This window comes from Mytilus trossulus, chromosome 14, assembly GCF_036588685.1.
Source record: "Mytilus trossulus isolate FHL-02 chromosome 14, PNRI_Mtr1.1.1.hap1, whole genome shotgun sequence".
In the NCBI taxonomy this organism is placed as follows: Eukaryota; Metazoa; Mollusca; class Bivalvia; order Mytilida; family Mytilidae; genus Mytilus; species Mytilus trossulus.
In genome coordinates, this window is record NC_086386.1 from 67857123 (window position 1) to 67873656 (window position 16534).

General features: G+C 31.9%; 1 protein-coding gene across 1 annotated transcript; it reads left to right on the top strand.

Moving 5' to 3' along the window:
* Positions 1-214: 214 nt before the first annotated feature.
* LOC134696572 (F-box/LRR-repeat protein 2-like) lies at positions 215-16444 on the top strand. Its single transcript, XM_063558428.1, has 7 exons — positions 215-235; positions 526-1445; positions 2539-2710; positions 3604-3767; positions 9527-9613; positions 12405-12519; positions 16062-16444. Exons 2-7 carry the CDS (start codon positions 568-570, stop codon positions 16155-16157), a joined length of 1512 nt encoding a protein of 503 aa, XP_063414498.1. The 5' UTR covers positions 215-235; positions 526-567; the 3' UTR covers positions 16158-16444.
* The last annotated feature ends 90 nt before the right edge of the window (positions 16445-16534 follow it).

Sequence of the window (16534 nt, forward strand, 5' to 3'; positions counted from 1 at the left end):
GTCAAAACCTTTGGTTCAATTGACAACCTCATGTCATATGGTACAGATCATATCTGCTCTGTACAGTCAACATGGTCAAGAAGTGAAAATGCAAGTGATATAAAAAAAAAAAAGCATACACAATCTTAAAATTTCATCATGTTTAACTTCACTTTATAATTATTGATTTATAAGCTGAAATGCAGAATTTCTATTCATACTAGTTTAAATGTGATTGTCGTTTCAAAGGATTCAGGTATTCATATCTTTAAATTGTTATAAAAATGTCTGAACTATTTAAACTTTTATACATTTTTTCTTTTGAAGTCTTCTATATATCATGAATCAGACATCAGTTTCAATTGGAACATATGTTCAGTAACATATGTGTGAAATTACAGTTCATAAGCTTCTATGGGAGAAAAACTAAAAGTTAAAAAAAAAAGGAACATAGCGATTTCTCTTTATCTTCACAAACATATATTACGTAATCGCTTAGCACATACTTGTCTTTAAATGATGTTGACAATTTTCTTTTTTCTTTAGCTAATTAGTACATGTGAATGTGATTTTGGAAAACAAATAGAAATGTGTGAGACAAATGAAGACAGTGATTTTGACTTGTTAGCAGATAGTGGATACACAGAGGATATGTCTCAACTGTCGCCAGTGAAAAATGTGGATAAATCAGATTTTCATCTTCTTTGTCCATCATTAAACTTCTCTGACGACGAAATGGACCAGAATTGTGTAGAAAAAAGGAACACTTTAGACGATAATGGTATAGAGCCTCAGCATGTTAGGAATTCAATCATAAAAACAGACATAGAGTTTATTGAAAGGGAGATTACTCCTGCAATGATTCAGGCAGAGGAAGTCCGGACAAGTGATGATGATATGTTTTGTACATGTCCAATTATTTGTATTCCAAGGGAGATAATTATGAAAATTTTTACATATTTTACACAACCTGAACTCTGTTGTAAATTGTCCAGAGTTTGTAAATCATGGTATGACTATGCATTTGATGCTAGTTTATGGAAAGTTATTGACCTTCACAACTACCGAAACATACCGTCCGTCAATTTATGTCGTTTAATTGCAAAAGCTACAAACTTACGATCACTTTTATTGCATGGAAGAGAAAATATTTCAGAAAGTGAAGTTGCTGTTTTTACTGAATATACATCAAATCTTCAAAACTTAGATTTAGGATTTTGTCAAAATATGAATATTCCAATGCTTTCAATTATAGTTAACAAATGTCCCATGCTTGAAAGTATTAACTTGGAAGGGGATACATGTTTTAAACCTGGAAGTTTACAAATCCTCAGTAGATGTGAGCACTTAAAGGAAATGAATTTCTCACACTGTATTTTAGAAAACATGGATCTTTATCATTTAGCGAAGAATTTAGAAACTATAACAAGTCTCAATATAGATGGCATTTCTTGGATTGATGATGAGTTAGTAATGGTATTAGTTATTATGTTTGTTAAGTTGGATTGATGATGAGTTAGTAATCGTATTAGTTATTTTGTTTGTTAAGTTTTATATTCAATGAGTTCATGTTTGATTTATCTTCCATGTTGTTTGTTTTCTTTGTATTCTGAGGTAGTAAACTCACAGTATTTTCAAACCAAATCCATTTAAAGCAAATTTTACCTTTGTGAGTTGGAATCTCAGTTTCTGAATAATTTCTTTGAAAAAAACAATGTCAAAGAGGTCAAAGTAGACTAGTTGTGAATGGATTTAAAAAAGGACTATAGAAAAAAAAGGATGAGAGATACTAAGCATGCTAAGTATAGCAATGTATAGCAAAATATATCATTTGTCTGATGTGTTTTATGACTTTTGTAAGGTGTGAAAACAATGGATTACATGACATGTACATGATGTAATTATGCACTAAAGAATAGAGGTTGTAAAAAAGTTACTTGTATAAATTAATTTTTGGAGTAGACTAAGGGGAGATAATTCAAACCTAGAAAATAAAATAAAAATCATGCAAATTTACTTATACAATTTTAAAAATATTACTTACATTTTCAATGATTTTCAAGCAAATAGAAATGACTTGTATAAGTATTATACCTGTCTGACACAATACACTTATACAAATAATCTACATTGTACATAGAACCAACTATGGCAATATGAATTTTGTCTGTCCTTTGTCTGGGCTTTCATAGTAAAAGGTCCTTCTACAACAATTTTAAATGTTTATTACCTTGCAAATACACAAACATTTGTATTTGAACCGTCTTATGATATATTTTGAACTTCTGTTAGCATACTGTAATTAAACTAAACTTTTGTTGGATATAAAATATATCAACATTAGTATAATAGTCCCAGCTGTTTGTGAGCAATTTATTTTACAAATTTAAGAAGGTAGAAAATATCCAAGAATATTATTAATATGTCAAACTAATATCTTCTGAGAATCGCTGATATGACTATTAGAGGTTGGTATACAATCAATGTACATTTTGTTTTAAAGTTGTGAATTAGGTTCATTTGAATGCATAAATTTATATGTTTTATGTTTTGTTTCAGACCTGTGATATATTTGTTGAAACAACACAATGAACATTTAACCGAGCTTGTCATTGATGGAGCAGAAATAACAGATGACTGTTATGAATCCATAGCAAAGTGTTCTTACTTAACAGTATTTGAGGCATCATTTTGTGAACTGTTAACAGATAAAAGCCTTGAATATCTTCAGGTATAGTAATATCTATGAAATTATCATCGTAAGTCCTTTAAAGATCTGATATACAATGATTGATTGATTGTTGGTTTGCTTAAAATCCAGTGGCAAATATTTTATGAATGTTCAGAAGGAGAACAAGTTAACAATATATACGATAGGTAGGTCTTGTAATAAAGGTCATCAGGATGGTGGTCGGGGAAAATGAGGGTATGTTGGATAGGGATAGATGATTTTCCTTGCAACAGTCCACTTACCCTCCCCTCAAAGATTAGTTGCAAGGGTTCTTAAGGTGCATAGAGTGTGACACTCACTTTACATAAAGCTTTTGATTTAAAGTCCCCATTTTAACTTGATGTGTCTGACAACATCCCGCTAAGCCAAACACAACTATTTGGCAAGCATTTTTACTGCTGGTCAGAAGAACACCTAGGGGGGGGGGGGGGGGGGGGGTTGGACGTCACCCCCCTTGAAATCAAATAAGCACTGTTAAAGTCAATGTTCTGTTCAAATTGTGACTGTTAAAGTCGAGTTCATAAGTCAATGAATCGAAAGTTTGTGAAATTTAATTTATTTAAAAAAATCTTTTGATTTTGAATGTCATGAATGTCGGGGTATTACTTTTGATGTGCATGTATATGTGTGATTTATATATTTTAGAATTTAAACAAATTGAAGACATAACGTTTAAGAAAATATTATTTAAAAAATCTTTTAATTTTGAATGTAGGAGTATTACTGTTGATGTACATGTACCGGTATATGTGTGATTTATATATTTTAGAATTTAAACAAATTGAAGACATAACGTTTAAGAAAATATTATTTAAAAAATCTTTTAATTTTGAATGTAGGAGTATTACTGTTGATGTACATGTACCGGTATATGTGTGATTTATATATTTTAGAATTTAAATAAATTAAAGACGTTGCGTTTAAGAAAAGGAACAGAATTCACAGCAGCTGGTTTGATGAATTTCTTCTCCTCTCCTGGAATTAAACATTTGACATCATTAGACTTGTCAGAATGCACAGGTTGTGATGATATTTGTGTGTCACAATTATCACAAAGGTATGGTAAATGTCTTCTCATCTCCTGGAATTAAACAAATAAATCAATTTATAATCTGATTTAAGAAAAAATGTAAAATTTGTAACTCCCTGACATATTACTACACCAGCTAAGACTGGCCATCTACCACCATGATGTGCACCAGATTCATTTAATTTGGATGAATGCATGTAATTTTATCTTTATTTCAGATCTCTTTTTTTGCTATAACCAGTAATCATATTTCTTCTATATAATTGCTCAAAATTTGCATCTTGGAACAATGTGGAACCGTTTTAAAAGCTAACCTTGAAAGAATATATATGACGCCCGTCAAGCAAAAACCACCCTTATCGCATTTGACGTCGTTATCGGTAGTCAACGCTAGAATGTAACGTAGAACAAACCGATAAATTCCACGTTGAAATTGAGATATTTTTTCTAAACATAGCGTTATCCATGTGAACTGAATAGTATATTCTTATATTAATAAATTTCTATTAAAACTTTTCAAATGCTTGTTTTGACACGCTGTATAATCTTACTGTCTTGAGAGAAATGATTTATAAACAATATAATAAAATCCCACACATCAGCAAGTCTCATTATGACATACATCCACGATATGTGATGATTTACGTATTAACCATCTACAATATATAAATTAATACCAATGTTGTGTGAAAAAAAAACCACTTAAATATTTTCTAAAAAACACTAAAAGTTTTTTTTCCGCAGCTAGATTTCTTTTATACTTTTAATACGGTAAGTTATTGTATGAAGAACCCAAGAAAATAATTTAATATTTGGCACATCATTATGCATGCCAAATGCAGAAAATCTTGCATGGTTAATCACACGAGAGAGTTTGCTTTCAAGAAATTAAGAGAAGAAAGTCTGTCTGAAATATTTCGTCTTTTATTTTGCCACGCTTTAATCCGCAATATTTACTACTGTACATAAAACAATAAACCAGTTTGTTCAAATGAAAACATGCTATGAGTATTTTACACAGGCACTTGTCTCAGATTTTTTTCCCTCCTATATACCTTAATATAACACTAAGTTTCAAGTTGATCGGACTTCAACTTCATCAAAAACTACCTTGACCAAAAACTTTTACCTGAACTGGGACGAACGAACGAACGAACGAACGGCGGACTCACAGACCAGAAAACATAATGACCCTCTGCTATCGTAGGTGGGGCATACAAATTTGCAATGCGTTTAAAACTGTAAATACGAAACAAATATAAGTTTATAATTATATCACTCACTTTTAAAAAAAGTGGGGTATACTTTTTTCCCTCTGTCTGTCCTTTAGTCAATTCATCCTTCAGTCCGACCGTTCGTCCCATGAATATTTTCGTTGCATTAAAAGGATTTCTGAAATTTTGTTTCAGGGTTTATGTAAATCAGTTATATCGTGCGATGCGTTTTCAGATTCATCTCCCAACAACTTCCTGTTTACCGAAATATTTCGGCAGGGGTATCTTCAGTAAGCAGTAACTCAAAAGTTTCACTTGTTTTACATGCTTTAAAGTTTACTTAAATCTCCTACTAGAATCGCCAAAATCGGCTTTAGAGGTCCCGGCCACTCATCTTCTAAGTGGAAAGGGGATGGAGTTAACTCGGCTCATATGGCACAAAAACTATAATAAACCTACAATACGATTCTTTGGCTAGGGTGTTGTCTTTTTGGCAGATTCTACATTAATTTTCCTTTCTCAATTTTATTCAGGACAAGTTTTATCGTAATTATTGTTTTACATTTTCTAAAAGTGAACAAAATATAGGTGTTCAGCTTCCATTCGAAACAAAATTCTTTGAATCTTATATTCTGAAATGGTCTGTGTGATAGGCCATGAAGAAACAAAACAACAAGGAAAGTTAGAAAAAACAACAGTAATCATTAGAAAATAAAAGATGCTAGAGGCTTGAGCTAATTCAAAAAATGATTAACAATTTTGGATGCATACACGAGATTGCTTAAGCTGGTTAATCATTGTTACAATGTTGTCAAATAAATGTATACTATTTAATGGTCGCAATTTAATATCATTTGTCTTAATTTTCTTTGATTGTGAATAAAACGAGATGCGGGATATTGTTTGACTTAAATTGAGTTGTTAACTTTCTTGAAATAAATATGCAACTCCAGTACGAAAGGTTATACAACGACGAGAAGACAATTTTTAAATTGATGTTTTTGACTTAATGATCAGAAGTCATTGACTGTATCACCCGTCGTGTAAATCTCCGTGAATTCACGGGTAGATAAGGTTAACACTCCGATAATAAACTTTCAATGGAATTTTTAAACGCCATGTAAAAATCAGAAACAAAAACAAATGCAAGTTTGCAATATTGCGTTAATTTTTAAAAAAGATGATGCTGGATATATTACAATGATCTGTAAACATGAAGCAAGGACTAATTGAGGCAGCACAAGCTGAAAAAAAACATATAATTAGATCACATCAAATAATCCTGTTGTTCTTCATATTTTTTTCAATCTTGAAATGTCATACTTTAGATGTTAAAAAACAATCTATTTTACTTTTGCATAATATTGAAATTTTCAAGTTCACTTCGAATCGAATTTCTCTGATAAGGGATATCCAGCGAAACTTATTTTAATTATAGTAATACATAAAAATAATTAATATTTATTACGAAGATGGACAGATTGAAATTTCGCACTCGAGATATATTTTTAATATATAAAGTTTTTATATAAATGTTATTCTTCGTTTAAATCACTTTTAGTTTAACGTGCGTTTTAGTTTGTTTTGTAAACATTTACATGCGTTTATATTTATTGCAAGAAATATATCTGAAACAGACGAAATTGCACACGCAGCTGCAGTTCTAATTTAACGATAACATTGAAGATAATACATGTAGAAATTAACTATCCAAAGAAGGCAAAGATACGTATTTATTGGGTAAATTAAAATAAAAGGCGTAGATAAATCCCGTTCAAGATACGGAGAGCGAAAGCAAACACAATTTTACATTAAACCTTTGGCGACAGATAAGTTTGTCGAGATGTATTTCTATTACCTATAGTATTTGAGAGTCCCGTTGATTAAACACATCAACAGTAATAGAAATACCCAGAAAATATCAAAATTTTATAGACCGTTTTGAGGGAATTTAATATTTGAAAAATTAAGCTAGTCTGCATGGTTTACCACAAACAGTACCTCATAACAGACATGACTCTGAAACTCAGATTGTTATATCTTCTTGTGAATCAAAACAGTCGGGTTTTGACACATATGTACCAGCATTTCAGACAAATGGCACTGGCTGTAGATATTAGAAGATGAGTATGAGTGTAAATGAAACAACTCACCATCCATGTTATAATTTAAAAAGGTAAACCCTTATAGGTCAAAGTACGGTCTTTAACACGGACCATTTATAGACTAGATATGTCCACTGAACAGAATGAACAAATGTCTGGTCGCCTTGCTGTCCGCACATAATATTTGCATCTATATTTTCTGATGTCGTGGTTGGGACTCTTATACTGGTATAATAGTCCCATTTCGTACGTATACTGCCTTCAACATTGAGATAAAACATACAGTATCGTCGGCTATAAAAGACCCCGATATGAAAAATATGAAACAATTAAATTAATTACAGCCGGCTCCATTGAGTGTGAAGGCAAGGGTAATAACTTTGGTTAGCTAAGGTATACGCCCATCCTTTCGGAGTAGCCTGGTCTTATAACAGACAGATAGATTGGTTATCTGACGGATGAATTTACATTTAAAGGAGTTTACCTGAACTAAAAATGACTTCACGGTTTAGCTAGTCGCGAATCAAGCTAACCAAATATATTACCTTTGCCTTCACATGCAATAGAATCGGCTGTAAATTAATACCAGTATTAAACGCCCTATTGGCAAAATACATTCCACTCCTTTAGATTAAATGTTCAAAACACTGACCTTCCACGACAAAATTCCCACATTGTGCTCCTTTAATCTATATTTCATTTCTAATTTTATTGTCAATTGGAATTTGAATGGCCAAATTGTTTTAACTGGCAATATGAATTGTTTCAATCTGAACCTGAGAAAGATCGAATAAGAGTAAAAATGAGTCAAATTGATCCTTATTAAATATCAAATAAATACAAACAGACACCACACGTGAAATTATAAATCATAAACAGAAAGCTCAGATGACCATGTCTTAAAATCAAACGAGTGATGCAAAACATAACACAGAAATTTAAAGTTTGAGCAACACGAACCCCATGAAAAACAGATAGTGCCCTGTAAGAATCAGGAGTTCACACTTCTTTTATATTTAAAATCCAACAAATGAAAGTCTTTATTGTTCTGTTATTGTAGGTTTATGACTGACTATCTTGCTTTGTGTGTGCTACATGTAACTGGACAATATTAGAAAAAATAAGCATTTGGTCATACTAAACGTTTGGTAGATTTTGTCAAGCTAAAAAAATATTGACGATCACACTGTGATACTGTAGCGCATGTGACAAAATTATTCCAAAAATCATCATCAATAAGTTAAGTCGGTTAACATTGTAGGCAAGAGAACGATGAAACTACTTAAAAAATGGATAGATTAGAAACCAATTTTATCTGTTTAGATTAAACCTATTCTATGGTATCAGAAAGTACCATTATTTCATCGTTGCTCATGATAAATCAGAAATTAATTTTGCCAAAAAAAAAAATGCACAAAATAAAAAGAAATAGATACTCTGCATCGTTCTTAATATTAGTTCGATAAGTTGGCTCGTCCTGTAGATATTCATGCAGCCAGAACTGCACGTGTTCTGTAGGAACATCTATACATGAATTAAAAAATCGTCCTTATGCTAGGAAGGGATATCAGGTTACATTTTGTCAAGCACCAGTAGAAGAGTAAAGTAGTTAATTGCAGCAAACTGAAATCGATGTCAAAGTGTATGATTTCAACGTTACGTTGAATTTAACGTTAGAAAACATTTCATGTGTTACCAAAATTGAATTTTCTAAACTAATTTTTCACCGATCGTCTTCAAATTTTTTACATTGTGTTGGCATAAGTATTTTCTGTTTAATTAACTAAAAATCTGATAATTCATAATTTTTGCCATAAGGGTCGTTTTTGCTTGTCGGGCGTCATATATATATATCATCTACCACAAATTTTACATTTTTCTTGTGAATCTAACTTTTTTTTTTATCTCAGTGCCTGACAAAACATAATTTGTAGGTAACATTAAAACATAAAAAATGATAATATTATCACTTGCAATTCACGTATAAAATGGAGTCCCTGTCAGGAAATATATGTCATGTATGTCACAATTAGTCTCAGAAGTAACAGGAATTTTTATATGACTGTAAAAATGTTTTGGTCATATATTGCTATCACGTCATTATCAGCGTCGTCCAATGACAGATGATTTCCAGATAATAACTTTTGAATAATTGAATAGAAATCAATTAGATTTTATCACAAGATTTATAACCACTAAAGGAAGGTAGGAATAGATTTTGGTGATATTGCCATTATTGGTCCTATCAGTGTAGGAATTAGGGGTAAAAAAACAGGCACAAATAAGCATTTTTCTTGGTTTTCGCACAATAACTTTAGTATAAGTAAATAGAAATCTATGAAATTGAAACACAAGGTTAATGACCACAAAAGGAAGAATGGGATTGATTTTTGGAGTGTTCACTGTTGGTCCCAACAGTTTAGGAATTAAACTACATATTTTCTATTCAACACCTTTTGTATTACAGCTGTGGAAAGACTTTAAAACATCTATCATTATGTTGGTGCTGGCACATCACAGATAGAGGTGTAACTGCAGTAGTTGATCATTGTAGGTAAGAATGTCCACATTATGTTGGTGCTGGCACATCACAGATAGAGGTGTAACTGCAGTAGTTGATCATTGTAGGTAAGAATGTCCACATTATGTTGGTGCTGGCACATCACAGATAGAGGAGCAACTTCAGTAGTTGATCATTGTAGGTAAGAATCATTATGTTGGTGCTGGCACATCACAGATAGAGGAGTAACTGCAGTAGTTGATCATTGTAGGTAAGAATCATTATGTTGGTGCTGGCACATCACAGATAGAGGAGCAACTTCAGTAGTTGATCATTGTAGGTAAGAATCATTATGTTGGTGCTGGCACATCACAGATAGAGGAGTAACTGCAGTAGTTGATCATTGTAGGTAAGAATCATTATGTTGGTGCTGGCACATCACAGATAGAGGAGCAACTTCAGTAGTTGATCATTGTAGGTAAGAATCATTATGTTGGTGCTGGCACATCACAGATAGAGGAGTAACTGCAGAAGTTGATCATTGTAGGTAAGAATCATTATGTTGGTGCTGGCACATCACAGATAGAGGAGCAACTGCAGTAGTTGATCATTGTAGGTAAGAATCATTATGTTGGTGCTGACACATCACAGATAGAGGAGTAACTGCAGTAGTTGATCATTGTAGGTAAGAATCATTATGTTGGTGCTGGCACATCACAGATAGAGGAGTAACTGCAGTAGTTGATCATTGTAGGTAAGAATCATTATGTTGGTGCTGGCACATCACAGATAGAGGAGTAACTGCAGTAGTTGATCATTGTAGGTAAGAATCATTATGTTGGTGCTGGCACATCACAGATAGAGGAGTAACTGCAGTAGTTGATCATTGTAGGTAAGAATCATTATGTTGGTGCTGGCACATCACAGATAGAGGAGTAACTGCAGTAGTTGATCATTGTAGGTAAGAATCATTATGTTGGTGCTGGCACATCACAGATAGAGGAGTAACTGCAGTAGTTGATCATTGTAGGTAAGAATCATTATGTTGGTGCTGGCACATCACAGATAGAGGAGTAACTGCAGTAGTTGATCATTGTAGGTAAGAATCATTATGTTGGTGCTGGCACATCACAGATAGAGGAGTAACTGCAGTAGTTGATCATTGTAGGTAAGAATCATTATGTTGGTGCTGACACATCACAGATAGAGGAGTAACTGCAGTAGTTGATCATTGTAGGTAAGAATCATTATGTTGGTGCTGGCACATCACAGATAGAGGAGTAACTGCAGTAGTTGATCATTGTAGGTAAGAATCATTATGTTGGTGCTGACACATCACAGATAGAGGTGTAACTGCAGTAGTTGATCATTGTAGGTAAGAATGTCCACATTATGTTGGTGCTGGCACATCACAGATAGAGGTGTAACTGCAGTAGTTGATCATTGTAGGTAAGAATCATTATGTTGGTGCTGACACATCACAGATAGAGGTGTAACTGCAGTAGTTGATCATTGTAGGTAAGAATGTCCACATTATCACATTTTTATTCCTAATCATTACATAGAGAATAATACATGGCAAAATCCGTATCACATGTCGTATCATCCCGAGACATCAATATCAGCCCGAGGGCCTTTAGGCCCGAGGGATGATATTGGTCGAGGGTGATACGGCATGTGATACGGATTTTGCCATGTATTATTCTCTATGTAATGATTAGGAATTGTTTTATATTATATGAACTGTTTTCTGATCCATAGCACTGGGTTACCTTCAGTTCTTTTGTCTTGTTTCAAAGCTTTAAAATAACTGCTCAATTATTTATACGAAGCACCTAGGTTACCTTACAATCTGTTGTTTTGAAAATATTTTGTTTATTATTGTATTATTGAGTGTTTTGTATTTTTTATAGTTGCATTTAGTGTGCCAAAAAAATTGTTGTAAAAACTTGATGTTCGTGACGTCACATACAATATGAAAACTTGATGTTCGTGACGTTACATACCAAACAATGACGTCATTCAAAAAATTTACCTATTTTTAGAAAAAAAAATCTATTTTTTTTTTAATATTTTTAATATTTTTTTTTTATTTTTTTTTAATAGAAAAAAAATTCTTAAGCAAAAAAAAAACCCAAAAGAACTGACTTTAGTTTAAAAAAAAAAAAAAAAAAAAAGAAGGTATGCGATACGGGTTTTACCATGCGATACGGGGTATGCGATACGGGTTTAGCCATGCGATACGGGGTATGCGATACAGGGTAGGTGATACAGACTGGAAAAAAGAACCTTTATTAGATATACAAAATAGCTGTATTTTGTACTAAATATATGATAAATAAAAATATTGCATTTTTGGTTTAGATACTTATATCATACGGCAAGAATATCAAGCAAGTTGCCTGCTCATATTCCCTTTTATAAATTACTCCCCTACTGATGAACTATTAGTTTTATTTGATTATAATTGGAAAATAGGGTTGTATTACATCATATCTAATTTTAGAGAACTATTCAACTATTAATCATATCATAGTGTTTTACACACTTTTTTAATCATGCTTGAAGATATTGATTGATAATTGGTATATAGTTTTATCATGTTACAGATCAAGGTTGAATTTTTGTTTCGGTCTTATAATTTTGTGCAGAGTTATGGTCCTTTGACTTGAAAATTCACTCATATAATCAGTTTTCCACACTGTTTTTAGTCATGCTTGTTTTTCAAGTTGTTCCCCATTCATTGAAAATTTATTGAAGATGAAAATATCAAACTTTTACTTCTTTATCCTTTTAAACAGTAGAAAAATTTGAAAGAGTCATGGTCACTTTACTATCTTTTCAGCAATTTGCTACACTTAGATTTAACTGGGATCGACAAGATAAATGGGGACTGTTTTGGGCGAGTACCAACAGAAATGCCACACCTTAGACTACTAGACCTTAAACAGTGTAACAGGGTATGTTTTTTATATACTTACAGATACCTTGAACTGCTCAGTCTACAAGGTGTCAAATCGATTGCAGGTGACAGTTTTGCTAGAATACCAACTGATATGCCATTTTTAACCAAGTTATGTTTATCTGACTGTAATATGGTATGTTAAAAATAAGAGAATGATGACCATAATACATTTAAAATACAATAATTGCTTTTTCAAAATGTTTTTGTTTTTTGTTTTAAAATTATATTATTTAATCCTCTCTGGTAGCTTGCCTCTGTGAGTTTGGAGGCTCTTGACTTTGCTTATGTTTACAAGTGAGCAACTTCAAACTTAAAGGGCACATGAGACAAAATGCCATAAGGAATTCTGAAAGATGAAATTATCAAAGAGATTTTGCCATCCATTTGAGTCTGTCATAGTGAAGTTTTTAAAAAAAAATTCTCCTCTGAAAGTTCTGTTTTGAATTTTACCAAATTTCCAACTAAATAATCTTTATAAGTATCAGTGTATCCAGTGATTTGATCTATCAACAAACATGGCCCCTGTTGCTCATGATGATAATGGAAAAATGCAGCTAATATCCAAAAAACTAAGCAGTTAAAGAAAATATATAGTGGTCAAAGTGATCAGCTGGTTAAGGTCTATCAACTGCCAAATTTACAGTTAATCCATTTTGGAGTTATTACACTGTAATTTAATTTATTTAGTAAATTTCAAAGTATTTGGCTTTTATCTTAAAAAAAATAATAAAGTAGTTATACATGTTATATCATACCCGACAGCAGAAAAATGAAAAGCAGGTTAAAGTCTATCTCAAATTTCCAGAAAGTAATAATCTATTAGAGGTTAAATCACGTACAAAACTTAATTCAGATTATTAACTTCCTTCATCCATCAAATTATGGAATCATTGACCATTAAGTGTTAGAAAATGTGAATCTCTCTCTGCATTTAAGAAACAAATTTGTAATCAGAATATTTAAGTCCATTTATACTTTTATGCTGGATGTTGAAAAGGCCAAATTCTTCATGCCTGACTAAGAATGAATAGTAGTTTTTTTAAAATCTCACCTTTTTCCAAGAAAACTATTTTCTTCTCCTAAATATTACTGTGGTAATTTAGAAACTAGTTTATTTTTATTTTTTTATTTGCCTATTATATTGGGACATAAGACTTGAAATGATGATATCATTTAAAAGCCTAAAATTAACGGTACCAACAGACACAGAATTACTATTAAATGGGTCAAATATGATTTCAAATGAAAACATTAGTTTATTTCTCATTTGTTGTATGACTCCAGGGACTTAGGGATATAACAGAACGACTGAAATCTACGATTTAACAGAAGTAACCATGACATTGACAACACGACGGATGCAGCAAGTGATGACTTATTCATTGTTAAGTCTGTAATCTATTTTCTGTGGTTTATTGATAATGATTCATGTACCTTGTTTAGCTGGTTGCCTCTTGTTTAAGTTTTCCTCATGATTCAGTAAACTGTGACCTTTTAAGAATTCTTCTTTTTAAGAGGTGTTCTTGGTGATTCTTTTATACCCTGTATTTGTAGCTCTCTTGTTTAGGTGTTCTCTAGTATCCTTTTATACCCTGTATTGTTACTTATTTCTTAACATACTCCTGAAGTGTTGACAAACTGACATTTAATGTGACCTTCAGACATAGACATTCCTATAAGATTGAAACCAAGAATCTGGTAAGACCAAACATTATATCAGTGAGTTTTCTCCTGACAACAAGATTATTTAATTTCTATTTTTTATTAATAAAACATATAAATAATTTGGCCCTTGGGAGTCAAGTTCTCAGCAAAGGGAAATTTAGCTCCAGGCCCTGTCGACGACACTTGGTATAGATGGACCAAGCCCCATGGACATGGACACTCCGTCAACCAACCGGAACCAGATGAGTAAGGGTATGAAGCGTTGCTCCATTTCATAGCATGTGGCTACGATAAAGGGGGTTAGATTGACGGTGGAGTGAGAAATAAATGTAGATGTATTACATTTAATGACTTGGGGGAAATGAGAAATTTGACCAGTGGTCAATTTCGAAAGGGTCCAAAAATTCAGGTGTGAAGCAGCTGAGTTACCCCCAAGGTAAGAAATGTGAAAAAGTGGGTAATGGAATTAATTAACCTTCAACTACACACTGTGAAATTCTATGAAACACAATTTAAGCTGTACATAAATTAATGATATAACATACACACAACTGACTAGTTCATGAAAATAAAATGATCAAGAGTTATTCTTAATGCTACATAGATTTACAAACATATATATATACACACAAGTATATAAGGATATACATAATTACTGTTAGAAATTTTTTATCTGTTACAAATTTGTTGCTGTGCTTTCTTAATAGAAGATTTATCTGTTTTTATATAGTGATAATAACTATCAGAACTCCATCTACCCAATGTTTTAATTAAGTGATCTTAAACATTATGTAACAGAAGTTACAGAACATGTATTTTCTTATATATTTGTGTATAATGTATTTAATTTAACAAGGAGACAGATTAATATAAGTACTTGTTGTTTGTATCTAAATCCTTATTGTAAATATTACAAAATGTACTTGTACTATTCAGAATAAAATGTTGTTTACACCAAATTTCCAGAAAAATCAAACTACACATTTTGGAGTAATTGCCCCTGAAATTTTGCAGTTTTTGATATCATTGTCTTGATATCTTTTACAGAACGAGAGAAATTTTTAACAGTAAACATTACCAGATAGTTTTAAAGATCTACAAATGAGTCAAGATTGAAAAAATAGTCAATTGACTTCCTACAGGAAATATTGTCCCTAGAAGCTAATTTTTCTAATTTTTTTTACAGAAACTATGATAGATGGAGTGAATAATAAAAGGCAAACATTTAATGTTGACGAATAATTGATGCAAGCCATAGTTTCAATCGAAATTTTCACATGGCCATTAGCCAGTATGTTTTGAAAGTAACCTTTTTAGCTTGAAATTAACAAATTTAATTATCCATGTTAAAATGGAAATAAAGCTATGTTTTTCATGATACTTGAAGATATTGATTCAATAATTGGTATATAGTTTTATCTCAACCAGTTACAGAACAAGGTTGAATTTGTTCATGTCTAATGATATTGTCCAGGGTTATGGTCCTTGAAATTAGAAAATTCACTCAAATAATCAGTTTTCAACAATTTTTAGTTTCATTGAAGATATCGACTTGGTCTTGTTATATAGGTTACACCATGACAGGTTAAAGATCAAGTTTGCCCTTTGTTCCAATACAGTGAACTGGTAGGGAACTATGTATTACCATGCAGTGCTCTCAGAATACTTCTTTTATTTTTATTTTATTCATTTTATTTTCAAGTTTGTATGTTTGTTGTGAAAAACACATGAGCTGTGAATGTATTTGTTCATGCATATATGAGGACATGAAACAAAACAATTACTTTTGTTATTAACAATATAAAAACATGCATATATTCATGTAATGTTATTTGTTGTGTATTGCTTATTGTAATGTATTGTTTATTTCAGATCAAAGATGAGTTGATTGAGGATGTTGTTCGACAGAAGAGAAACCTGACTGTTATTAATTACTATGGAGAAACTGTAATGTTTGAACAATCATGACACAAGTTAAAAGTTTACTGACAAAACTCATATATATATCACTGTTGACTTACAGTATGGAAAACAGCAATATGTGTAGTAGCACTGTTAATTTGATATATTTTTTCTGCCATAAAAATTAACATTTTAATTGATTTTCATTTGTTTTCTACAGTCCATTATATAACCATGGCAGAGGGAGCATTAAGTGATATCCTTGTCGTCTGTACGTACATCCCAAAATTTGTTTCCATTCTCTAACTTTAGTTCTCCTCATCCAAACATTATGAAACTTATACATAATGCTTAATACCACAAAACTCTATGGCAATTTTTTGTTTTCTCCAAATCTATAGCCGACTGAAATTTTGTATTTTTCTGTGGAAAACAGTAATATA